A 27,601-nucleotide genomic window follows, 5' to 3' on the forward strand; every position below is an offset into this window, starting at 1 on the left:
ACATGGCAGAGAAATGTAAAACTAATTTTAATTACTTTCCAGATTTCTATGTTTGTTTGTTTTTAAAAAAAATCAACATCCCATGCGAACGTCTATGAAATATTATCTGTCGTGTGTTTTTTCAGGATAGTCTGTGCTTTACTGATAGTCTGGCTTGTGATTTTAACATGAGTTTGTTTTTTCTTTCTCAGAGCTGATAGCATAAAAATAGACAGCAGGGGGCTCTCTCACAAAGTAAACTTATCCTATTTTTCTGTATACTTGTGTGGTTTTCTGTAGAGTATATAAAATTCTGTTGTTACTTTGCGATCCTATACTTCTGTTTCTCCATCTAGACAGACGCCTTGAGTAGGATTTGTCTCAGAAGCTCACCGCAGAACTGCCGCATAGGTTTGTCAATACTTTTTTGGTTTTGGATCGCCTGGACAGGGTTTGTAAATGTTAAAGATGCACTGATGTGGCTGTTCTGGGCAATTACAAAAGTTTTTACAAAGATTATGTAGAAATTATTATTTATACAATGGATTTCCTATTTTATAATTAATCAAAATAATAATAATACAAAGTTTTTTTTATAATCAAGAATATAATGCAATATTATTCAAAAACAACAGCAAAAATATCCTAATGTGATTATCTTACTTACAAGGAATAAATCCAACCAAAGAGAGAAAGAAACCCCAAGGAAAATAACACTTCAAAAAAATATCACAAAAAAAGTTTTCATTCATTCCATGGCGAGAAAACTATTTCAAATAAAATATCCATCTAGATTCTTTCTGATGAAGGACACATTCTATGTTTCCCCCATCCACGCGGAGACGTGGACAAGTAAAGGATAATGTACATCCAGCCGGTTGTTATCGCAGAATAAACCCTGACAGGGTGATCAGGACACCTATGTGAAGAGAGTAGTTGCTAGAAATCACTGCAAGTTCAAACTATGGAGATTTTCTGGGATTAACATACCGCTGAATGTCACGATTGACCAATCCACAGTGCAGTGTAATAATTTATTATTTCTTCTCACAGCACTCATATGTTCAATATTTCATGTTCTGTTTTGTCTAATAGTTTTACCTTGATATTTTGTATGACAGACAATAAATCAAGTAAATAACATTCTCAGAGCAACATGTAACACACTGTTTTATGTTGTAAACCTTGTTGGTAAACAATTTTTTTTTTTAAACTACTACTTCTAATATTATTTCTACAGTCCGCTACTAGCTAAAAAAATGCAACAAATTAATTTTAGTTTTTGATTCATTGATAAATTATAAAACCTGAAGCCATTACATTCAGCCTGCATTAAACTTGAAAATGCCCCAAGATAGCAATAATATCAGACTGCTGAGAAATTCAATGCCATGAAAACATTTTTAAATAGTTTTTTGTACATTTTGGTAGCCAAAAAATAATCAAACTAAAATAAAACTCGAAAATTCTGAAAACAACAAACTAACAGTAATATTGTGAAAACTGTACTGTAGATAAAAAAAGAAATACAAACTGAATTAAAGATTCAAAAATAAATTTGCCATGATCTCACCACTGTATAATTCTTGCAGTTTCATTTGATAATTAATTCAATATAATCCATAATAGGCTCAAACATACGCCCTAGTGTCAGAGTTGACTCCAGCACAGGAATCAACTCTCATTGTTGACTCCGTTACTGTGTCTGAAATCGCTCACTCCTTCGTCAGAGAGTTGTTGCAGAAACAATGTCACAGTCATGTAGTTTAATCCTACGTGCAGCTTGCATTGTAATTATACCCCGTGCCAGCTTTGTGCTTTCATCGGTTGTATATTAATTAGGTTTGCCATGGTATTGTGTTCATAATCATTAAACTAATCATAATTTTTTAAAAATGCCAATAAGAATCAACACATTAAGTGTACATTATTACATAGACATAGACTAGATATTATTTTTATTATCTTGAATAATGTTCAAGCAGCTTTTTTTGCACTTTAAGAGAGATATCAATGCACTTATCACCCTGCCTCACCTGACCTTTTAGATCAATTAGCGAAATTCATTAAAGAATAAATGACCTTCTCTCTCATTTATTTTACTCTAAAATAATATATTAGAGGCTTTTTCTCGTGATTTTTCCCTCTTTAAAATTAGGTACTATTGGCAACAACTAGGAAATGATCGTGAGGCATCATTTCAAGGTAATGTCATCTCTAAATTGGACTAATTTTGCCAGTCACACTAAAAGTGTGTTGTTTTAGTAAAAGTAGTTTTAGACTTTGCGTCGGAAAAAAATAATTGTCTACATTTAGTCTGTAATAATGACGGCAATCTTTTATTCTTATTGCCGACACTGTTTTGACTGATGCTGGGTTCACACTGTATGATTTAGTGATAGTCCTTTATTACTGTTGCTTGTTTGACTGTACTGAACATGTCAGACTCTGGGATCTCAGTTGTCAATCATTTCAAAACACGCAAGAAGACTTATCCGAAGTTTGACATCAACAATTCATAACGCCCCTTCTTTTTAAAGAAGTATACTTAAAATTAATTGTATTAAGTATACTTAAAGCTCCTGTCCGTAACTTTTTTGGGTTAAAAATTATCCAAAATAAACATTTGAGCAAGTACATAACCAGCCAGTGTTCAAAAACTATCTGCTTAATTAGTTTGATTCAAAACAGTAAGCTTGTAACAATGTTTTTTAATTCCAGTGATACTGGTGGATTTCCGCTGGAAATTTGAGCATGTCTTTGCTTCATTACGTCATTACGTCATATATCTGTACACATAAAGGAAGAGTCACGGCTAGTTGTAGTGTGAGTGTGAGGATGTTGGAGGTGGAGATTTATAGCCTTTTCTCACCGCACTTGATATAATTAAACATTACTTTTATGGTGGATCCAGAAAGGTTCAAACGACAATCATCAGTGACAACTGGAATGGAAAAATGCAAGACTTTTGACTGAGAGTTTGGAAAAAGAGACCAGTCGGGCATGCGAAAACAAGGATAAATATCTGAAGGACATTAAATGTAGTCACGCAATGCGTTGCGTTAATGTGTTTACATTAACAATATGAGAACAAAGTATAATTTGCTCAGTTTAACTTGATATGATAAGTTATCGTTAGATTTAATCTGCGTGATTTACTGCAATGGTTTTTTCCTCTCAGTTGGTCAGAAGATTACTTGTTGTTACTTGAAGAGCTCTTTTCCAAAACGCGTTAAACGCCATTTTTAAAAAAAATGAGTTTGTCGTGTCATTCTGCTGTGGACAGAACCATTTCACTGCTCCATCAACGTTTCATGCCGAATCGCTATATTTCCTTGTTTAAAATTTACTGTAAGATACAGTTTCTTTCCAAGCCGCGATAAGCGCCAGCCCTGTTTTTAGCCTAAACGCGATAAGTCCTCAAATTCAATGAGCGCTCTACACAATCCAGCACGGCGGCACTCTGAACAGAGGTTTATTATGTTCATTCATTCCTCAAAATGAGTCCTAGTTTTCTAGTCGACTAGTAGTAGATCATTTAAGCCATTTGTATTATCAGTAATCACATATATTGATTTAATTAAATGGGAGAGAAACCATATGAGCGTTTTTAATTGCCTATTCCGCATCTCAACGTATGCATAAAGCTTGCCACAAAGAACCGGCAAAAGTAATGATTATGCATGAAACATTTGAATTGTTTATTAATAAACTAGTGTTTTCTGTCAGTGTCAGCAACAAAGATAAAGTTGATGATGCTTACTCGCCATCTTCGCAGTGAACGCGCATAGGCCTATAGAAACGCATACTTCGGATTAGCCTACATACGCAGAGAGTTGCCAATTTATTTTAGACATTTAAAGCTTTCTGTAGCTTAGTTCTCAGGCCTGTGTGAGGCAAGCATCGCGGTGTTTCGGTTCATATTATGAGACACGCTCCGGTTCACCTGCGCGCCTCTGTGTCCTGATTATATTGTCTGATGTTTACTTCTAATGTATTAATCCAGTCAATTTGTCGATGAAACATTTATTAAAATGAAGATACAATTTATATGAAACGAAATTTACAAGCTTTCTACAAAACAAAACTTAATAAGTGGTCAAAATCATGTCTGACGCACTCCAAATATTTTCCGATATTGGGCAGCTTTTGAATTTTGATCCTATCTTACTCATCTCATGCGGTTCCCTTTTCATAGCCTACTCAACATAGATGAAATAATAAAAATAAGTAATGTAATATTATTAAAAACAAATGTGAAATGTTTATTTATTTATTTATTTATTTTTTAACTTATATTTAAGCGTCATGCTGCTCCGCTTTGCTCATGTTATGTAGCCTGTGTGTGTGTGTGTGTGCATGTGCTGGAGGGGTGCCCATCCCTTTTTTGAATATCGTTATCATATATTGATCATTTTTAATAATTCGTTTTTTTCATGCATATGTTGAAATTGGTACTATTTGTTTGAGGTTTGACTCTTTACTAAAAATGACTTTACTAATAATGATACAAAAAAATGGATGGATTTATAGCGTTTTGGAAAAAAATAAAATTAACTTTTAAATTATCATTAACAATATTGTTGTTTGATTTAATAATTATTGTTCAAAATGTTCAGACTGAACCAATAAAACATTTAAACAGGATAATTTGAATATTCACAAAATGTGTGGGTCTAGGTAAAAAATGTAGTTTTCCTGAAAACTATTGAAATGGATTTATAGCGTTTTGGAAAAGAGCTCTTCACTTGTTCAGGTGACATTTTAGGCTGAAAATTCTTATGTTGGTCATACTTCCAAAAAGAATAATCTGTGATTCTGAATGCCAGGATCTACACTGGCGCAGTGACTGACAGCTGCACATTCTGTGCTGTGCTGAGCAGAGGTACAACACACGTAAAGTTGATAATTCCGCGAATGACTGCAATTGCAGATTTCAAAGAGCAAAAACAGAAGACTTAAATGTGGGTAAGTGTAATTAATAAAAGCAAAATTTTAAACAAAAAGCTGAGATTTTACGTTTTTGTCAAAGAATAAGTCTGGATTGGATTCAGAACGATTATCAAAACATAAATAGAGTCGATCGAGTCCATCAACACCCCTAAAGCTTCACAATTATCAACCCTTCCTGCGTCGACATTTCATTAGGTAATGACAGGCAGTTTTGATCTTTTTATATGTTGGGGTGTAACGATACCCTCGTGTCACGATTTAAAACATATCACGATACTGAACTCACAATATGATACTATTGCGATACTCCAAGACATTTGATAAAAGATTAACAAAATAGTATTGTTGATTTAAAATGCTAAATTTGATATTACAGTGTGTCTGTCAATGAATAGGCTGGGAGTTGGTGCTGCTAAAAAATTGCTGTGACAATGGTGACACCAGGATAAAATATTCATGATTATGAATCTGAAGCTGAAAATACAGAATTATTATGCTTGCACTCTGTCACTGATTAGATTTATTTAAATATCGTAGGTCACTTTTTACTTGTAACATAAGACATTTGTCATTATCAGGGCCCACAAATATTCCCCATTGCTTTATTATCAGAATATGCAGCTGTCTTCCCCTGACATGCAATTTTTTCTTACGGAAATTTCTGTTTCTGACTGTAACAAATTATAGCTCAACATTCACCATATCCTCCATGGTAGGTGCTTTTTTGCTAATTCCTTTTGTAGGCATTCATTGTCCTCTGTACTAGAGTATTTTGTATATTGGGATCACTTTGGATATACTGATCCTCTTCTGAATCTCCTTCCTCTTACAACTTATATCCAGCAGAATTTCTTTGAGAAGCGTTAACCATGCTACAACCTTTTTAGTTGCTCAAACTTTTTTATTAATCCAAATCATATTACAAAACAATAGATTACAAATTATTAACACTTTTCTTTTTTCACATAAAAAACTAAGCATAACAAAATAAAATAAATAAATAAACAAAACAAAATAAAATAAATAATAATAATAAAAAAGAAAAAAATTATCTATATACACACACACATATATATATATATATATATATATATATATATATATATACATACACATATAAGAAAATGGCATACATGAGTGCGCACAGATACATTTAATCATGTATTAACCAGGAGGTAGGGTTTTAAGAGATTTAAAGTAGGCTATAAAGGGATGCCATTTACTGAAGAAGTTGCTCTTACGAGAACTTTTTCCAGTTTCAGAAAGAACATACAGTAGTATCCACTAACCATTGGGAGGTTGCTGGAGGCTTATTAGATTTCCAGTGGAGCAAAATACGGCGTCTAGCTAACAAGGAGGTAAAAGATATAACGTCAAGTTGTTTGGAATTAAACTGAGACCAGATTTTTGGTACACCAAAGATTGCTATGGTGGGGAAAACATCAATTCTAATTTTTAGCACTTTAGACATAGTTGTAAAATAACTGACCCAATAATTTTGCAACATAGGACAAGTAAAAAACATATGACTCAAATTGCACAAAAGCGCATGACATCTGTCAGATCTGTCTTCAACATTGGGAAATATTTCCAATAGCCTGGCCTTAGAAAAATGAATTCTGTATAGTACTTTAAATTGTATGAGGCCAAGACGTGCACAAATTGCACTAGAGCGTATTCTGTCCAGAGCGCTTGCCCACCAATCCTCTTCAAAACTTTCCCCTAACTCCCCCTCCCACACTCTTTTAATTCTGTCAAAAGAACAATCACTTACACCTAAAAGACAACCATACATTTTTGAAATTTGTGACTTGTGATACGGATTGAGTTGCAGAAACTCTTCCCAAACTAGCAACGTGGGCAGAGATGGGAACCTAGAAAATAAGGTAGCAGAACCGTGTCTGATCTGCAAGAAACGATACACGTGGGACTCTTAACAACTCCAAATCAGAGGATAACTGTACATAACTACAAAATGTACCATCTCTATACAGGTCTCGGAAACATCTCAAGCCTTTTGTGTGCCACTGCTTAAATACAGGATCAGAAAGAGATGGAGGAAATATATGATTTTCCAATAGTGGCATCAATGTTGAGGCAGAATTGAATTTAAAATGTCGCCTAAATTGGCACCAGATACGAAGTGTGGATACAACAATTGGATTATGAGTCAATGACGCCGAAGAGACATTACAGGATAAGGGTGAAGTAGCAAAGCCAATGGAGAGGTAGATATACACGAATTTGCTTCCAATCTGCACCATGTTGTAGTGGACGAACTAAGCCAAAATGTTATCTTGTGAATATTTACTGACCAATAGTAAAACATAAAATTAGGTGAGGAGAGTCCACCATTCAGATGGCATCTTTGAAGCAACGATTTGCGAATTCGGGGCACTTTACCACCCCACAAAAAGTCAGACACAATCTGGTCAATAGATTTAAAAAACTTTTTAGGAAGAAACAAAGGAATGCACTGAAAAACAAAAAGAAACTTAGGCAACACATTCATTTTTACTGCATTAATCCGACCTATCAAAGATAGAGGCAGATTACTCCACCGCTGAAAATCAGACTTGGCTTGTTCTAGCAGAGGGGTGAAATTACCAGATACAAGAGAGGACATCGAATGAGTGATATTGATACCAAGGTATCTGAATCCTGATCTGCTTAATTTAAATGGAACATCTGACTGCAAAAGGCCCTTAGCCAGTGCATTAATCGGGAAACACTCACTTTTGTGGAGATTTATTTTGTATCCAGAGAAAGAGCCAAATTTTTGCAACATGGATAAAATAACTGGAAAATTTTGAATTGGATTGGAAACGTATAATAATAGATCATCTGCATAATAATTTATCATCTGCGTGATAATTTAATTTCAATGCCTGACCTCACCACTCCCTGCAGTAACGGAGAGGACCTCAAAGCAATCGACAGCCGTTCAATGGCCAGGGCAAAAAGCAAAGGGGAAAGTGGGCACCCTTGTCGTGTTCCACGTCCAAGCCTAAAATAGGTGGATCTATTGTCATTAGTGTGTACACTCGCCTGAGGCGAAGCATATAAAAGACGTATCCAATTTGTAAATTTATGTCCAAATCCAAATTTTTGAAGCACAGTGAAAAGATACTCCCACTCTACACTATCAAATGCTTTTTCAGCATCAAGAGAAATAACAACCTCAGGTGTCTTGGCAGAGTGTTTAAGATTAATTATATTTAAAAGAGTACGGACATTAAAAAATAACTGTCTCCCCCTAATGAACCCTGTTTGCTCCTCAGATATAATCTTTGGAAGTATGTTTTCAATACGAGATGCCAACACTTTGGCCAGGATCTTGGCATCCACATTCTGTAAGGAAAGGGGCCTGTAAGAACCACATAGCTTAGGATCCTTATCTCTTTTAAGCAACATAATTATGGATGCTTGTGTAAGTGTTTCTGGTAGGAAACCACGCTCTAAAGATTCCGTATACACTGACAGAAGTAATGGGGATAATTTGTTCTGAAATTTAAAAAAAAAACTCGACAGGAAACCCATCGGGCCCAGGGGCTTTATTACCTTGCATCCTTTTAATTGCCTGATTAATTTCGTTTGTGTCGATTGGTGCTTCAACATCACCAGCGACAGCTGAATCAATCGTGGTGAAATTTAAGTTCTGTAAAAAGACAAGTCATATCATGGGCATCAGACGGAGATTCAGAAGTATATAGCAAAGAATGAAAAGACTTAAAGGTGGCATTAATACCTTCAGGTTCAGATATTAAATTACCAGATAAGTCCTGAATCTGTGGAATCAAACGACTAGCTGCTTGACGTCTTAACTTATGAGCCAAGAGGCGACCAGCTTTATCACCATGTTCATAATAAGTACTACGAGAATGCAAAAGGAGCCGCTCAGCCTCTTCAGTCAGAACTAAATCAAGTTCAGCTTGTAAATCGAGACGTTGTTTAAATTTAACTTGTGAAGGGGAATTGGCAAGCAGCTGATCAATTTGACAAATATTTGAAGTGAGTTCACGTATCCTCATGTTACGAACTCTCCTTGAGTGTGCAGAGTAAGAAATAATCTGTCCCCGAAGGTAAGCCTTAAGTGTTTCCCAAAGCAATGAGTAAGTAACCACCCCATCTTGATTTGTAGCCAAAAAATTGTCAATGGAATTTGAAATAAAATCAATGAATTTTTCATCAGATAACAGAAGAGTATTCAACCTCCATAGCGATGAATATCTAGGCTGCACAGAAAACTGTATATCCACATTAAGAGGGGCATGGTCAGATATAACAATAGCATGGTAAGAAACAGATTTTACTTTAGATATCAGTGAGCTATCTATAAAAAAATAATCAATACGGGAATATGACTGATGAGCTTGTGAGAAGAAAGAAAATTCCTTATTTTGAGGGTTATAAAATCTCCATGGGTCAACACAGCCATTTTTGGACATAAATTCCACTATTGATTTAGACATAGATGTTGGAGTTATTGTTCTGGAGCTAGAGCGGTCCAAAACAGGATCGATTACACAATTAAGATCGCCACCAAAAATAAGCAGATGACTATTTAATGAGGGGAGGATCTCAAATAACTTGTTTATGAAACCTGGATCATCGATGGTGTAGTATGGTGCCAACAACAATCAAATATCTTCCATTTTTATCAGTTATTACCTTAGTAGAGGAAAACTGAACCCTTTTATTAATCATTATCGCAACCCCTCTAGCTTTTGAATTGAAATCAGAGTGAATAACTTCCCCTATCCAAGTACACTTAAGCTTCAGATGATCTTGGTTTCTCAGATGTGTCTCCTATAAAAAGCGATGTCTGTATTTAACCTTTTCAAATGTGCAAATATTTTTGACTTTTTGATAGGGCTTCCCATGCCATTAATGTTCCAAGTTACAAATCTTATTGCAGAACTGACAGGATGTGGCAAATTACCATGATAATTAGCCATCTACTTAACTAAACTAAAACAATTCCCTTGCAGGGAAAAACCTCCTGTAAGACGCACACAAAAATAAAAAGAAATTCAACCCTCAGAACATTCCCACCCACCCATGCACATACACTATGCGCATCCCCAAATGACGCGGACCCATGTGCAGACTCCAACTGGAGCCAACCCAATGATTCACTGCTCACGATTAAAGATAAACAAAAAGAGTGACCTGCAGAATATGACATTCAGTATTGCAAACGCACATTAGAACAAATTTAAAAGATGACTCCAAATATGCCCAGGTAGGCTGATAATTAGACAGCAAGCATATAAAAATCGTTTGTATTTGAGACACTGTGCCAAGCTCAAAAATAAAATAAAAAAGTAACAAGTAATAAACAGTCACATTCGTGTGACATGCAATGTCTCATGTATAATACCATGGGATAACTTACCCAACACAACTCACATGCCTAAGCGCGTACACATTCACGCATCACTAGATGCATTCTGGCGAGGCTGTAAAGAATTGACATATGACTTAGCAAGTTCCGATGAGTTGAACTGTCTTCCGACGCCGTTAAAAGTAACGCGTAGCTTAGCTGGGTGAAGAAACCCAAACTTGACTCCAGGTATTGAGCGAAGTAGCTGACGAACACCATTGAAGGCAGATCGGGCGTGAGCGGTCTTTGCTGTGAAATCCGGGAAGATGGAAATACTCATGTCACCAACTTTGAGCTGTTTCTTTTCACGTGCCCGCTTTAAAACCTCAACACAGTCAGAGTGATAATGTAATCTTGCCACAATAGCTTGCGGGCGCTCCCCCGGTTTTGGCCTAGGTTGCAAAGTGCGATGTGATCTGTCAATGATGATGTCCCTCTCGATGTTGAGTGCCTCCTTGAGTAGCTTGGAAATCGCCACGGTTGTAGATGGATTTTCTTCTGGAACTCCTATTATCCTTATATTGTTACGGCGGGATCTAGCTTCCAGATCCTCACACTTGTCTTCTAGTTTAACCACAGCGGCCAAAAGAGACTCTACCTTTTCCCGAAGCTCGATGACGTCATCCAAACAGGTAGAAAGGGAATGTTCCATGTCCTTCACTGTGCCTTTCAGTGCCGCCATGTCCATCTGCATCGATACCATACTATTAGAGAATTCCGCTTTGACTGCCTGAAGCTCGCTCTTGATGGTCGCCAAGTCATCTCCTAACATGGACTGCAACTCAAAGCGAAATATTTCAGCCAGTTCTTTGCGCAACGAAGTTAGTATCTCCGTTTTAAGTGACTGTGTCTCGTCTGAAGTTGCCCCAAGCTCAGGGCCCGCCTCCGGGCTGTCTGAATCATGCTCTGCCGTTCCTCTCTCGATCTGCCATCGTCACTCCTCCTTTATGCTTCTGCTCTTCCGTGAGAGATGCGAGAAGATTGCATCTCACAGGTGTCTTTCATTATCACTAGCCTTGTAGACGAAAGAGTGATTTCTCTGAAGTTTTTGTGCTGTTCTGGATTAGTGGCTGTGACTTGTGGAGCTGTGCAATGTGGTGCATTGTGGGAGTTGTTGTCTTGCACACAAATGCACCCTTCAGTTATTTTGTCTTTTCTCAGTCAAGAGGGCACCAAATTTAAAAATTCTTTTACATTTCGACTACATATATGATCCACTTTCAATAAAGATTAATGTTGAAATGGGTGAAATGCTCCTTTAAGAATTGATTTTATAGTTATGTACATTTGAATATGTGTGCATGTTTGTAAATCCCTACAAAACCATGCCTGAACAAACTACTTGTCTTGTCTATAAATTTGATACAGAATTTTGTTTTATTTTATCACATCGGGGTAGGTACGCGAAACGAATTCACAACGCTTTATCTGTAGAGTGGGAAAGGGATCTTCCATAGGGAAAGGCTAGTCGGCACTTCAGCACCGCATTGTCATCGGGTCCAGGCTAAGCTCCTCGTCAGATCTGGATACGGCAGGCTGCGGGAAAACCTCTGGATAAACAAAGAGACTCAAATTAGCATAGATGCCATTCTTATAATGTAACGAGTACATCAGGATTTAAGGGAAGTGTTATCAGTTCTGACTGACCTAATCTATGCAACCTATTATATTATGTGTTTTCTAGGGCAAAGATATGTGTCAAGCTTTGAACTGACAGAGTGTGTCTGCTTCCTGGACAATGGTAGGAAATCTATTCCACAGTTTTGGTGCTAAATTGGAAAAGGGTCTACCGCCAGCGGTCGATTTTGATATTCTAGGTATTATTAACTGGCCGGAATTTTGAGATCGCAATATATGTGAAGGACTATAATGCGATAAAAGCTCGCTCAAGTACTGCGGAGCTAAACCATTTAGTGCTTTGTAAGTAATCAACAATATTTTCAAATTTATATGATGTTTGATAGGCAGCATATGCAATGTTGACAGAACCGGCCTTATATGGTCATACTTCTTGGTTCTGGTAAGAACTCGAGCTGGTGCGTTTTGTACTAGCTGTAGTTTTTTTATTATTAATCGTGCAGGGCAACCATTACAAAAACCTGTCATAAACCCATGAACTAATTGTTACGCATTTGTCAATTAGAGCATATGGCGTAATTTAGAGATAATTCTAAGATGGAAAAATGCGGTCTTACAGATACTAGACAAGTGACTTTCAAATGAAAGATTGCCATCGAAGAGCACACCCAGGTTCCTAACCGACGACGAAGACTTAACATAGCAGCCATCAACTGTTAGACAGTATTCTAGGTTATTACAGTTTTTCTCCGTTGGTTTGGCTCATTTCTTAAAACAGAAATTACATTCTCATAACTCTAAGATATGGCAAAACAGTCTTACAGTTCAGCACAACACTATCTCACTTGCAAAAGCTCATACCTCGCAAAAAAAAAAAAAAACAGTTCACTCATGCTTCAAAACTAAATTCAATTCCCATATACAGAGTCAGTGCCGCACAAACGTTCTCAACACTCTTGGTGCTTTTGCCAAAATAACGTGGATGGTTCGGCACAACACCATGGTTCATCTGCAAAAGCTCATACCTCTCCCAAAACAGTTCACTCATGTGTCAAAACTAAATTTCCTCGTCATTTAACCGGTCAGTGCTCCCCAAATGCTTAGTCCCTTTGGCATTGTGTAAGCACTGCAAGTCAAAATGTTTAGATGTTTTGTCACTATGGCAGAGGACCCAGGTGAAAAATAATTCTATTAAAAATATACTTTAATAAAGTGTACTAAGGATATTTTCTACATTTTGTACTATTTTCGTCAAATCCAAATATAGTTAGGTGTATTAAATTATGTATTAACTTCAACTTAACATCTATTTGACTACACTTCCAGTGTAAATAGTTTACTAAAATGGAACAACTTTCTTTAAACTTCAAGTGCACTAAAATACACTGATGAAAATCAAGATTCATGAGCAATTAAGCACACTTACAGTACAATTGCATTGTATCCCCAAGTGAAAAGGAAATATATATTTAAATTGTGCTAATTTTGTATTTTAAGTTTACTGTATTATGTATTAAATGTTATTTTGAAACAACTTTAAGTATGAAACTTTAAGTGTACTTTAATATGTATTTAAGTTCACTTTTAAGGTAATAATAATATATTTTATTATATTTAATTTTGTTAAAATGGAACTATTTTAAGTACATTTAGTGTAATATAATAGCACTTCTTTAAATTGTATTTTTAATACACTTTAAATCTACTTTAGAAATACAGCTGAAGTATATTTTAGCTTCACATTAAGTAGAACACTGTAAGACAGTATATTAAAAATATATTTTTACAAAACCATTAAATATGAAAATAATATATTTTAATGTATTAAAAATACAGTGAAAACATATAATTCAGTAAAACACACAGTAAAAAATATTTGTATAAAACACACTCAAACACTCTTTGAAAGATAGTAAACTTTAAGGCGCACCTCTAGCCCTCTTCACTGCGGTAACTTAGCTGACCTGGTAATCTGCTCGTCTGTGTTCTCTAAATATTAGATTGATGCTATCCACATTCGCTAGGTCAGAGTCAGGGAAATAATACAAAGCAAATTTTGGAAAAGACATGATTTCTGTTGAAATATCCATATAGTTGGAATACCACAGTATCCGTTGCCGCCCAACTTGTAATTTCAAATGGCAGTGTGTGATTGGACAATTACATGCATGCTTGGTTTGAAAAGCTTGGCTCTGATTGGTCGAAATTTATGCACCTCGAAATAAATGAACATAATTCTTCATATATATATATATATATATATATATATATATATATATGTGTGTGTGTCTGTGTGTGTGTATGTATGTATATATATACTGTATGTATATATATATATATATATATATATATTATGCATACCGGTATGCAATTAGTTAAACAATTCATTTGAATATCCGATATATTTTTTGATGTGTTATTTAAATATATTAAAATGTTAAACATGCTTTTCACTATATTTTTTAAAGCAAGGCTGAAGCATATGCTGTTACATAAATATTAAAAATAAATTGCAGTAGGCCTATACATGGTTATAATTAAGGTATGTGTAACCAACTAAAATATTAATCGTTTTGCTATACACACAAAGTAAACATTAAAAAACTTATATATATTAAAAGTATATGATTGTCTATAGCATATTTCTTAAAAGTGTAATTAAGCATATATTTACTACCAATGTACTTCTAGTACACTTTTTAGAAATATATTAAAATGCAATTCAATGTGTATTTTTAGTTAAATTAAAATAAGCATGTTGGATATACAAATGTATTAAAACATACTATTTGTATTTCAAATATATTTTTAATACATTTAATACTACGTCTTTTTCACATAATAGAAATACACTTAAAAAGGTATTGCAGCGCAAATTATAGTTGTGTTTAAGTATATTTTGTGCATACTTATAATTACTATAGACTTCTATACAATTTAAAATACATTAACAACAAAGTACACTTTCAAAAAGTACATTTAAAAAATAATTTGATTACTGGTCAATTAGTATACTTTTTGGACTCTTAAGTTGAACTTAATTACATCTTGTTTTAAGTATACTTTTAAGAAGTACATATCAAGTACTCTTTTAATAAAGCACAAGAAGTAGAAGCATACTTGTTTTATACTTCATGTACTTCATTCATATTTCTAATACACTAAAGTATACTACTTTTTTACCTGGGGACCATTGAAATGTCCCTCAGGTCCACCTTTCAGTCTTAGCCCAGTCCTTCATTGACAATGGTTACTGTGATGTTTTTTTTTTTTTTTGTCTAGCTAACAGAATACAATTTGTGTATAAAACTGAAATTTTTTTGTGTTTTTTTTAATTTTTTATTGTAGGGTAAGAGTAGCCTCCAAGATTTGATATCACACATTGCACTCATATTGCTAAGAAATTGACATTATCATTCACACACATAAAGTAACTTGCATACATCAGAGTTAAAAAAAAACATTCTCAAAACAACATAGAACATTCCTATGTAACTGGAGGTGTGTCCATGTTCTTCACAAGTTCAATATACTGCTGGCCACTACTCCAGTGGTTCCAAACCTGGGGTACATGTACCCCTATGCAAAGGTACTACAGGGGGTATTTGACAGAAAGGGGAGGGGTAAATCATCAATGAATAGACTTACTGAAATGGTACAGTAAAACCCACAGTATTTGACAGATTTACATGAGAGGCACTAATTGCAGCTCTTTGACCAAACATATGGTTTGATTGGTCATCTGAGATGTGTGAAACTCCTCCTTCATTTGTCAAGTTCTATCAATTGCTGTAATAAATGTATCAAATGTTCCAAGGGATTCATAAATGATATTAATGGTGACATAAATGGTGACAATTGAACAGACTATTGTGCAGTCCCACTTTGGCAAAAAAAAAAAAGTGATACTATCTCGTGATCTCAAGATAGTAACTCGTGGCCTCAAGATACTATCTCGTGGCCTCAAGATACTATCTCGTGGCCTCAAGATACTATCTCGTGGCCACAAGATACTAACTTGTGGCCTCAAAATACTATCTCGTGTCCTCAAGATACTATCTCGTGCCCTCAAGATAGTAACTCGTGGCCTCAAGATACTATCTCGTGGCCTCAGGATACTATCTCGTGTCCTCAAGATACTATCTCGTGCCCTCAAGATAGTAACTCGTGGCCTCAAGATACTATCTCGTGGCCTCAGGATACTATCTCGTGGCCTCAAGTTACTAACTCTTGGCCTCAAGATACTATCTCGTGGCCTCAAGATACTATCTCGTGGCCTCAAGATACTATCTCATGGCCACAAGATACTAACTTGTGGCCTCAAAATACTAACTTGTGGCCTCAAGATACTATCTCGTGGCCTCAAGATACTATCTCGTGGCCTCAAGATAGTAACTTGTGGCCTCAAGATACTATCTTGCAGCCAGCAGCCATATCACCCTGTAGCCCAAGACTGGTTGCCCACTGAAGCTAACCAGGGCTGAGTCTGGTTAGTACCTGGATGGGAGACCTTCTGAGAAAGCCAGGTTGCTGCTGGAAGAGGTGTTAGTGAGGCCAGCAGGGGGTGCTTACCTTGTAGTCTGTGAGGGTCCTAATGCCCCAGTATAGTAATGGGGATACTATACTGTCAAAGAGCACCGTCCTTCGGATGAGACGTTAAACCGAGGTGCTGACTCTCTGTGGTCATTAAATCCCAGGATGTCTTTCGAAAGAGTAGGAGTGTAACCCCGGCATCCTGGCCAAATTTGCCCAGTGGCCTCTGTCCATCATGGCCTCCTAATCATCCCCATCTATACCAATTGGCTTCATCACTGTCTCCTCTCCACCAGTAACCTGGTGTGTGATGAGCGTTCTGGCGCACTATGGCTGCCGTCGCATCATCCAGGTGGATGCTGCACACTGGTGGTGGTTGAGGAGATTCCCCTCTCTATGTAAAGCGCTTTGAGTGCCGAGAAAAGCGCTATATAAATGTAATGAATTATTATTATTATTATTATTATTATTATCTTGTGGGCTCAAGATACTAACTTGTGGCCTCAAGATACTATCTCGTGGGCTCAAGATAGTAACTCGTGGCCTCAAGATAGTAACTCGTGGCCTCAAGATAGTAACTCGTGCCCTCAAGATAGTATCTCGTGGCCTCAAGATAGTAACTCGTGGCCTCAAGATAGTAACTCGTGGCCTCAAGATAGTAACTCGTGGCCTCAAGATATTAACTCGTGGCCTCAAGATAGTAACTCGTGGCCTCAAGATACTGTCTCGTGGCCTCAAGATAGTAACTTGTGGCCTCGAGATTATTATTGTTAGTATTATAGTTTATTTAGATAGGGACAGATACAGATAACATAGATACACTTTGACAGTGATCTGATGTATGTATCAATGTTTTTAGCCAAAGCTAATTTACAACATTAGTCCCTTGAAGGGCTTTTTTAGTAAAATGTAATACATGCGATAAAATACATGAGCAATGCAATACAATAAGGGCTTATTGATAAAATGCAATACAAGGGTAAAAATACTAGTAGAGAGAAAAATAATAAAATATAATATAAATGACAAAAAGGAAAAAAGAAAAAAATACAAAGAAGGCAGAGTGACAAGGACTAAATATGCGAACAACACTGTTAAATAATATAATAATAATTCATTACATTTATATAGCGCTTTTCTCGGCACTCAAAGCACTTTACATAGAGAGGGAAATCTCCTCAACCACCACCAGAGTGCAGTATCCACCTGGATGATGCGACAGCTGCCATTGTGCGCCAGAACGCTCACCACACACCAGCTTACTGGTGGAGAGGAGACAGTGATGAAGCAAATTGGTATATATGGGGATGATTAGGAGGCCATGATGGACAGAGGCCACTGGGCAAATTTGGCCAGGATGCCGGGGTTACACCCCTACTCTTTCGAAAGACATCCTGGGATTTTTAATGACCACAGAGAGGCAGGACCTCGGTTTAATGTCTCATCCGAAGGACGTCTCATCCGAAGGACTTTTCCTGAATGAACCACAATTTGTTTTTTGTCATTTTGAAGATGTCTAATGTCGGGATGCATTTCAGATGATCTGGCGGAGAATTCCACAATTTTGCCCCTTTCACTGAAACAGCAGTCTGAGCAAATGATGTTCTACAGAAAGGGATGTTACAGTTGACTTTAAAAGTAGATCTGGTCAGTCTAGTACTTTGCTGTCTTGTTATTATTTTGCAAAGCGGTAGTGGAGCAGCATCATTTAAACATTTGAAAATCAGCTTAACCAGATGCAGAGAAATAAAGTTAACAAAACTTAAAATCTTGTATTTGCTTTGAATATGACAATGATGGTACCTTATTCTTTTCTTATCCAAAACTTTCAAGGCTCTGTTGTAAAGGCACTCTATAGTTTTGACAGATGACTGATGAGCTTGAGACCATGTGGTTATGCCGTAAGATATACACTCACCGGCCACTTTATTAGGTACCCCATGCTAGTAACGGGTTGGACCCCCTTTTGCCTTCAGAACTGCCTCAATTCTTCGTGGCATAGATTCAACAAGGTGCTGGAAGCATTCCTCAGGGAGTTTGGTCCATATTGACATGATGGCATCACACAGTTGCCGCAGATTTGTCGGCTGCACATCCATGATGCGAATCTCCCGTTCCACCACATCCCAAAGATGCTCTATTGGATTGAGATCTGGTGACTGTGGAGGCCATTTGAGTACAGCGAACTCATTGTCATGTTCAAGAAACCAGTCTGAGATGATTCCAGCTTTATGACATGGCGCATTATCCTGCTGAAAGTAGCCATCAGAAGTTGGGTACATTGTGGTCATAAAGGGATGGACATGGTCAGCAACAATACTCAGGTAGGCTGTGGCCTTGCAACGATGCTCAATTGGTACCAAGGGGCCCAAAGAGTGCCAAGAAAATATTCCCCACACCATGACACCATCACCACCAGCCTGAACCGTTGATACAAGGCAGGATGGATCCATGCTTTCATGTTGTAGACGCCAAATTCTGAATCTGAAACCATCCGAATGTCGCAGCAGAAATCGAGACTCATCAGACCAGGCAACGTTTTTCCAATCTTCTATTGTCCAATTTCGATGAGCTTGTGCAAATTGTAGCCTCAGTTTCCTGTTCTTAGCTGAAAGGAGTGGCACCCGGTGTGGTCTTCTGCTGCTGTAGCCCATCTGCCTCAAAGTTCGACGTACTGTGCGTTCAGAGATGCTCTTCTGCCCACCTTGGTTGTAACGGGTGGTTATTTGAGTCACTGTTGCCCTTCTATCAGCTCGAACCAGTCTGGCCATTCTCCTCTGACCTCTGGCATCAACAAGGCATTTCCGCCCACAGAACTGCCGCTCACTGGATGTTTTTTCTTTTTCGGACCATTCTCTGTAAACCCTAGAGATGGTTGTGCGTGAAAATCCAAGTAGATTAGCAGTTTCTGAAATACTCAGACCAGCCCTTCTGGCACCAACAATCATGCCACATTCAAAGTCACTCAAATCACCTTTCTTCCCCATACTGATGCTCGGTTTGAACTGCAGGAGATTGTCTTGACCATGTATGCCTAAATGCACTGAGTTGCCGCCATGTGATTGGCTGCTTAGAAATTAAGTGTTAACGAGCAGTTGGACAGGTGTACCTAATAAAGTGGCCGGTGAGTGTATGTGAAAGAATCATAGAATTAAAAAAAGTAAAAGCGCAATCTAGAGTAAGACAATTTCTAATCAGCATAAAGCAGCTCAAATTGGCCCTAATGATTTTATAGATTTTCTTGATGTGACTTTTGAAATTCAGCTTATAATCTATATTTATTCGAAGATACTTTACTTCAGGTACTTGTTCGATAAGTTCACCATTCATTTTTATGTTCAAAAGTTGTGCTGGGGGTAGTTTTTGAATAGAAATAAAACAGATAGAGTTTGTTTTTTAATATTTAAAGTTAAATGAGATGAGGCCAGCCAAGACAATATTCTTTCCAAGTTAGCATTAAGTTTGTCAGCCACAGAAGTACAGGTATCAGCAGAAGGATACACAACTTACTAAACGATAGTAACTCGTGACTTCAAGATAGTAACTCGTGGCCTCTAGATAGTAACTCATGGCCTCAAGATAGTAACTTGTGGCCTCATGATAATAACTCGAGAATGCACAATGGGGAGCAGCTTGTATGTATCAGTATGTCTGCGTATGTATATTAGTTTGTCTGTCTCTCTGTCTGTATCAGTATCTCTGTCTCTCAATATGTCTGTCTGTATCAGTGTGTCTGTGTATGTATATCAGTATGCCTGTCTGTATCAGTATGTCTGTCTGTCTATCAGTATGTCTGTGTATGTATATTAGTTTGTCTGGCTAGTATGTATGGCTGTTTATCACTGTGTATGTGTATCAGTATGCCTGTCTGTCTGAATCGTATGCCTGTCTGTCTGTGGGCTATAAAACATGGGCTATAAAATATGAAGAAGAATTATAAAGGACTATGGATATACACCTACTAGATTTATAGTACTAGTAAATAAATAGAACCAGAACAGCAGCAAACTATATTGCACACTGAATATTAAAACAGACAATATTGCACAGAAAGTGAATTATTGAACTACAGCGTCCAGTTTAATAACAAAGGGTCCATGAGTCACACACTTTACTATCTTGAGGCCACGAGTTAGTATCTTGAGGCCACGAGTTACTATCCTGAGGCCACGAGTTAGTGGCCCTCATTTATCAAAAGTGCGTACACCAAATTTCCAGCCTACACCCAAAACCACGGTGACTTTGAGATTTATCAATATGGACGTTGGCGTACGGCACGCTCAAATCCTACACCAGCTCAGGAGGTGGTGTACGCACGTTTTGAGTTAGTGAGGAAATGCGGAGAAAAATTTCTAACACCACTTAATGCACTGAAAAGATATGATTATGACCCACTGTAAAAAAAACAAAAAAAACAAAAACAAAACATAGTAATTATAAACTTCTGTGTTTATTTTTGTGCAACGTGGACTTCAATGTTTAATTTGTGTGACTTTACCAAAGCATTTGATTTGTAAGCATATGTATTCCTTCAGTTGCGAGCCTGTGGCCCTGCCGTTTCAGGATTATCCCGGCAGGTGCGCACGGACACGGTTCGGTAAGGCTTTCATTGACCAAAAAAATAATTCAGACTGACAAAATAATAAAAAATAGCAACATTCTTCTTCTTTTAAATAATAATAATAATAATAATACAAATAATAATAACGACATCCTTCTTCTAAAATTAATACAATGTTAATACAAATCATATAGGCCTAATAATAATAAGAATATTACAAATTGTCATGCAATTATTAGTGTGAATGAATGGTACTTCACATCACATCATCATCATCGTCATCACTATTATACATGTGACGTGATTCGAAATTGAATGCTCATTTCAAAAGACGTGTTGTAAAATAATGCATTGTGATAGGTCATTTTGGCTCCACGTCGGAGAAGTTACTCTTCTTTGCCGTCTTTCATGTGTCCATGGCGTAAAATGAGGGTGTGGGGGGAGCGGAGACTTGAATATTTAGGGGCGTGTTATTCTAATGACGATCATTTTCGGCCGCGGGATTTATCAAGGACAGGCATTGCGTACACCTGGATTTCAAAGGTATGCACATCTTCATAAATCAGGCGGTGAGAGGAGTGTAAGCATAATCTTACGCCAAAATATACACCCGTTTCTACGCAAGATTGATCAATGAGGGCCATTATCTTGAGGCCACGAGTTAGTTTCTTGAGGCCACGAGTTAGTATCTTGAGGTCATGAGTTACTATCTGTGGCCACGAGATAGTATCAATAAATTTTTTTGGCCAAAGTGGAGGGGGGCTTTTTTGCCCCTACGGAGGGGGGCTCCGTAGTTTTTTCAGAATTTAGTAGTAGGAAATTACTAGTTCAATTTGTTATCAGCTATGCATTCTGTTAATTTTGTGAATTGGTAAGTTTCGTTAGATTTTGAAGAAATATAGAGCTGAGTATAATCGGCATAACAGTGAAAGCTAATTCCATAGGAGAAACTAATGATATCTCCTAATGGCAGCATGTACAGAGTGAACAGCAGTGTTCCTAGTACTGAGCCTTGAGTACTGAGTACTGAACTTGTAATCGATAAGACATCTCTTCATTTACTGTTATAAACTGATAACGGTCAAATAAGTATGATTTAAACCATGCTAGTGCAACTAATGCCAACATAGTTTTCTATTTAAAAGCATGTTGTGGTCAATTGTGTCAAGTGCAGCACTAAGATCAAGTAACACTAATAGGGAGATAAAACCACGATCGGATAATAAGAGCAAATCATTAGTGACTCTAATGAGAGCTGTCTAGGTGGACTAGTCCGGTCTAAATCCGCACTGAAAATCCTCGCAGACATCATTTGCGAGAAAGGAACAAAGTTTTAAGGATACTGTTTTTTTTAAATATCTTTGACAGAAAAGGTGTCGAGGTCGGCCTGTAGTTGACTAATTTTGTATGATCAAGTTGTGTTTATTTAACGAGCGGTTTTATCATATAGCCAGCTTAAAAGTTTTTGGTACGTATTCTAGCGACAAAGACTAATTAATGATATTAAGAAGAGGATCTATGACATCTGGAAGCATCTCCTTTAGTAGCGTAGTCAGTAAAGGGTCTAGCATACAAGTTGTCGATTTAGATGAATTAACGAGTTTGCAAAATTCTTCCTCTCCTATAGCAACAAATGAATACATTTTTTCCTCAGAGAGCCTACAATCCATTCCCTGATGCGATACTGTAGTAGATGGCTATTCAAATTTTGTTCCTGATATTATCAATCTTATAATTGAAGAGGTTCATATTTACTGCTGTGTTGCTTGGACATTTCTGGGCTTGAAGCTTTCTTTTTCGTAAGTTTAGCCACGGTTCCAAATAAATACCTAGGATTATGTTTATTTTCTTCTAGTAGGGTTGAAGATTAGCAAGATCTAGCAGCTTTTAAGACCTTTCTGTAAGCAATTGAGCTCTCTTTCCATGAAACCCGAAATACCTCTAGTTTTTTTTTTCTAGTCTGAGTTTGCTCGTTGTACCACGGCACCTTTGCGCTTCTCCGCATAACAGTTTACATTCTGAAATCTAAACCAATCTGTGTTACTTTAAAATATATTAAGTTTATCTCTGTAAAGCTGCTTTTAAACAATCTACATTGTTAAAAGCGCTAAATAAATGAGGATGACTTGACATGACTTGAAATTACACTGCCATCTACTAAATAAATATCAATAGTGTTTATAAGAATCAATACATTATTGGCAAACATAATATTGCGATATTCACATATTATTCCGTATCGATATTCACATATCTATCACCAATCCATTTTCTTACACCCCTAATGCAATCTATTTTCTTTCACCCCTAATACCTAAATCCAGTTTGTGAAATGCTATAAGTATATTAAATAAAATTATCATACAGATTAACAAAATTACATTAAAAAGTTTTGGTTTAAGTTTTCCCAGTTTTGGGGGAAATATATCGGCCACCTTTTTGTTTTATTTTCGACCAAATACTTCTCAGAAGCAGCACTCATTTCACAATGATATCAACAATCCATTTATATGATCTAGCTGTATACTTTGTTCTGTAATAAATGGTCTCCTCTCTTTTTAGGTTCAGTTCATCACAGGGCATCAAGTCAGAGCTCTATGGGAAGCCATTCAGCGCCATTCAGTGCCACTGTCAGGTATTTCTTCCACTAAAGAATGACTCTACTGTCTTGTATCTTGAAAAAAACTATTCTATCTTAGCATAAACGCCCGGAGTAATATGAGAAGTATCTCTTGCTGTAGGGAATTCTCCAGTGGTCTACGGGAGCCTGCGATGAGTCCATCCCATAATATGGCCTACCGCAGAGAGTCTTCATGGGAAACGCCTGTGTTCAAGCTGCCCTCGACCTACAAATACAGTTCTGTGTCGTCCCTGGGACCCCCTCTCTGATGTACACTCCAGTCCAAAAGCAATATGGCTAATCACAACTCAAAATATTATTGTATGTCACAAAGTTCTGCTATTTTTACTTGATACTTTTAGGAAAAAGACATCAGGGCCATTAATGTATCAACATCCAGGGCTGTAGTCGAGCAATGAACACACTGCAGCGCTGCCCTGTAACTGACTCTCTTATGATGCCGCAGTGCATTAATGTTGCCTCTCAATGAACATCTGTGTTCTTATTTGCTTGGTTCCTATGTATTGTAGCAATTACAGACCCTGATTGAGTGGTTTGTGACTGTGAATTTTAATATGCCATTTTGTGCATGACTCGCATTGTGTCAGCAGCATGTGCTGTTAATCACATCCAATATGTTCTCTGCTGCATGTTTCTGTTCTGATTCTCTTCTGATTGCACACTGATAACATTGTATTGTGGAGTTCAAACCATGGATTAAACCTTGTTTACATGGCTTGAGTTTGTTTGGGTCTTACTCTTGAGTTTATTATGTTGGTAAATTGTGAGATTCATCTATCAAATCTCGGATTCATCCAAACAGTTATCACTTTATAAGTTATCAGTTATCACTGCATGATGCCATGAATCATTGGTTAAGTATCAGTAAATGGTTAATTCATTATAAAGCATTAATTGACATTAATACGCAGTTTATATATGCAGCTATAAATGCTTTATTCTTGATTTATAAGCATATCTATAATTTTTTAAGTTTTTAATAATTGTATTTTCATACTTTATTAACAATACCACACTTAAAGCCACAGTGTATAGTGTATATACACTTAAACTATACACTTAAAGCCTATAGTTGGTTGCTGCTATAGGCAATGAACCAATAGTCTGTTTAGATCATATCTGTTATATGTTGGATATTGTCTGTGATTTAGATATGCAGATTTATTTTTTAGGTGACCTAAATATTGATTGGAGTTTGAATAATTGCTCACTGAAAGCTGATTGTTCAGTTGCAGCTGATACCTGGCACAAGTGGTCACTACCCCAACAAGAATTTTTTTATAATGTTGATGAGACAAAAATGGAAACATGCATAGATTTACTAATGCAACAGATTTGTGTTCAAAAGCAATCTCAATTTGTGTTGGCTTTAGTGATCATAATTTTATCGCAATTAACAGAAAATCCCAAATCCTCAAACTAGGCCAGAAAATAATAATCAAACGGATGTTTAAATATTTCAAATATTGTGAAAAATTAGAAATACGTATTGGTCACAAGTATTAGGGGAAGTAGATCCTGATCTGTACCAACATTTTTAGATGTAGGTGACACTTTTTTGACTAAACCTGCTGATATAGCTAATTATTAGGAGATTAATTCACAAAGAAAGAATTTACAAAGATACAATCATGCTTAATAAATCATAATTCAAATTTGATAGAGTAAAACATTAAAGTTAATGAAATAAAAACCTCCTGGTGTTGATGAACTGGTTGTCAAGCTATTAAAGATGGTTGCTGATGTGCAGAGGTGGGGGACTCGAGTCACATGACTTGACTCGAGTCTGACTCGAGTCACAATTTTCAGGACTTGTGACTTGCTTGATTAAAGTACAAAAATGACTTGACTTGACTTTGACTTGAGAACAAGTTACTTGAGACTTGACTTGACTTGAAGTGGAAGACTCGACAATGACTTGAACATATAATAAACAAACAGCAATACAGTTAATTAAAATATATATATATATTGTGACGTCAGCATCACTATATCGGCATTTAACGCTGCTCAATTCAAACCGCGCCAAACGGAAGTTCCGGGAGTCTCACGCATATTGATAGCGTCTCCCTGATGCTCGCAAATGAGTTAAAATCTCCCGGAATCTAGAGCGAGATACTGCGCGTATAACATACATAGCGTGCGGCGTGTGCACGGCAGAGATATGGGAAGCCAAACAAACCAAAAGTGAGACGAGACAGCGGGGCTTTACAGAGCTCGTGCCGCGCAGACATGTCATCTGCACGGTTCAATGATCCGAGCCGCGCAGCCGATTCGTCAGCGCAGCGCGGACGTGTTTCCTAGCGACACTCAATAGTCAGCGCTGCACTGACCAATTTAAAGCAACGCAAACCATATGCTACATACTACATGCAAATAAATGTACATTAAAGAAACCCCTCCTTCCTTACAAAGAATTGTTCTCTACTAAAGTTTAGGAGTTAATTATGGAGAATTCCATAATTAAAACAATTATTTGTTAATATTTATGTAAATTTAATATATAATATACATAATAATACATATTTTATATTTATTAACATATTTTATATCCCCCCCCCCCCCTCCCTAACATTACATTCATTGAGATATACCTCCCTGAAATGAATTCTTGTAGGTTGGGATGTCTGTATATGCAGCATAGATATATAGGCTACACGGCTGTGCAGCTGCAAATGCGTTTTACATATAGGTTTCAGTAAATCGAGGAAAAGGAGTTTCCGAAGACATTTGTTGGCTATGATAAGAAAAACTACTAAATTAAAAAAAAATTGCATTTTATATTCTCATACATTTCATACATTTTATATTTTACATTTATATAAGATATAACATTTTAGATTTCATACATTTTAGACCGTTTCAATTAAATTGAATTAGACAGATTGGATTATACATCTTAGAATCGATACATCTTAGACTCTGAACGTTTTGTGTAAACAACACAATTTTATTTTATTTTCAGATATTAATGTAGCACAGATATGCATATGATTAATATAGCAAATATATTAAATAAGATACATAATATATGTATAAAAGTTCATCTTTTCTGTGCAAAAATAAATATGTATCGAAAAAATTTACCTCTATTTATTTTAGTAGTGTGACTTGACTTTACTTGAAACTTATCAGGACTTGACTTGACTTGCTTAGGGTGAACCCTTGACTTGACTTGACTTGCTTGATTTATCTGAACTGCGACTTGAGACTTGACTCGAGACTTGATGGTTAAGACTTGAGACTTGCTTGGACTTGACCATGTGTGACTTGTCCCCACCTCTACTGATGTGATTACCAAGCCTATATATGTTATACTATTAATTTAAGTTTATAAAAATCTGTTTTTCCTGTGAAGTGGAAAAAATCTGAAACTGTGCCTTTTCCAAAAAAATAAAAAGTAACATTTTCTGAGAAAAATAGCAGACCTTTAAGTGTTTTTGAGTTTACGGAGAAAATAGTTTGTGATCAAAGTAATTTGTATTTCTCTAAAAATTGATTGAATTCACTTTATCAACATGCTTATAAGAAAGGGCACTCTACAACGACAGCCTTGGTTCAGATGACGGATGAATGGTTGCATGAAATTGACGATAGAAAATTAGTTGGTATTGAAATGTTAGATCTGAGTCCAGCATTTGATTTAATTGATTATGATTTTTTATTGAAAAAAACAAAACAATTTATTATGGATTTGAAAAGTATGCAATCCAATGGATCTATCTTACTATTAATTTAGTTTAATGTACTGTTTAATGGTAATTACTCCGATACAAAAGTTGTTGTGTTAAGTTGTGGGGTGCCTCAAGGGAGTTTCCTTGGCTTGGACCACTGTTATTTTCTATTTTTATTAATGATCTGTCTTTTATTGTGAGGTGTGCCACCATTATTGTCCTATATGCTTTGAATTTGTCAGTAGGTGGTTTGATAATTGAACAAGTGAACAATTGCTTGGCGTGATTGTGACGGA

The 27,601-nt window shown here is 36.5% G+C and overlaps 1 protein-coding gene across 5 annotated transcripts in view; it reads left to right on the forward strand.

Annotated features, from left to right (window-relative positions):
• Positions 1 to 24,346, forward strand: part of rnf212 (ring finger protein 212) — a 96,643-nt gene extending 72,297 nt beyond the window's left edge. For all 5 annotated transcript variants that reach the window (XM_039665551.2, XM_039665549.2, XM_039665555.2 and 2 more), the window contains 4 exons: positions 192 to 234; positions 336 to 390; positions 23,553 to 23,625; positions 23,732 to 24,346. In XM_039665551.2, coding sequence (XP_039521485.2) covers positions 192 to 234; positions 336 to 390; positions 23,553 to 23,625; positions 23,732 to 23,879 — 319 coding nt within the window. In that variant the 3' untranslated portion in view covers positions 23,880 to 24,346. The remainder of the gene's footprint in view (positions 1 to 191; positions 235 to 335; positions 391 to 23,552; positions 23,626 to 23,731) is intronic.
• Positions 24,347 to 27,601: the final 3,255 nt, after the last annotated feature.

This window comes from Pimephales promelas, chromosome 9, assembly GCF_988280905.1.
Source record: "Pimephales promelas chromosome 9, fPimPro1.hap1.1, whole genome shotgun sequence".
NCBI classification, from domain to species: Eukaryota; Metazoa; Chordata; class Actinopteri; order Cypriniformes; family Leuciscidae; genus Pimephales; species Pimephales promelas.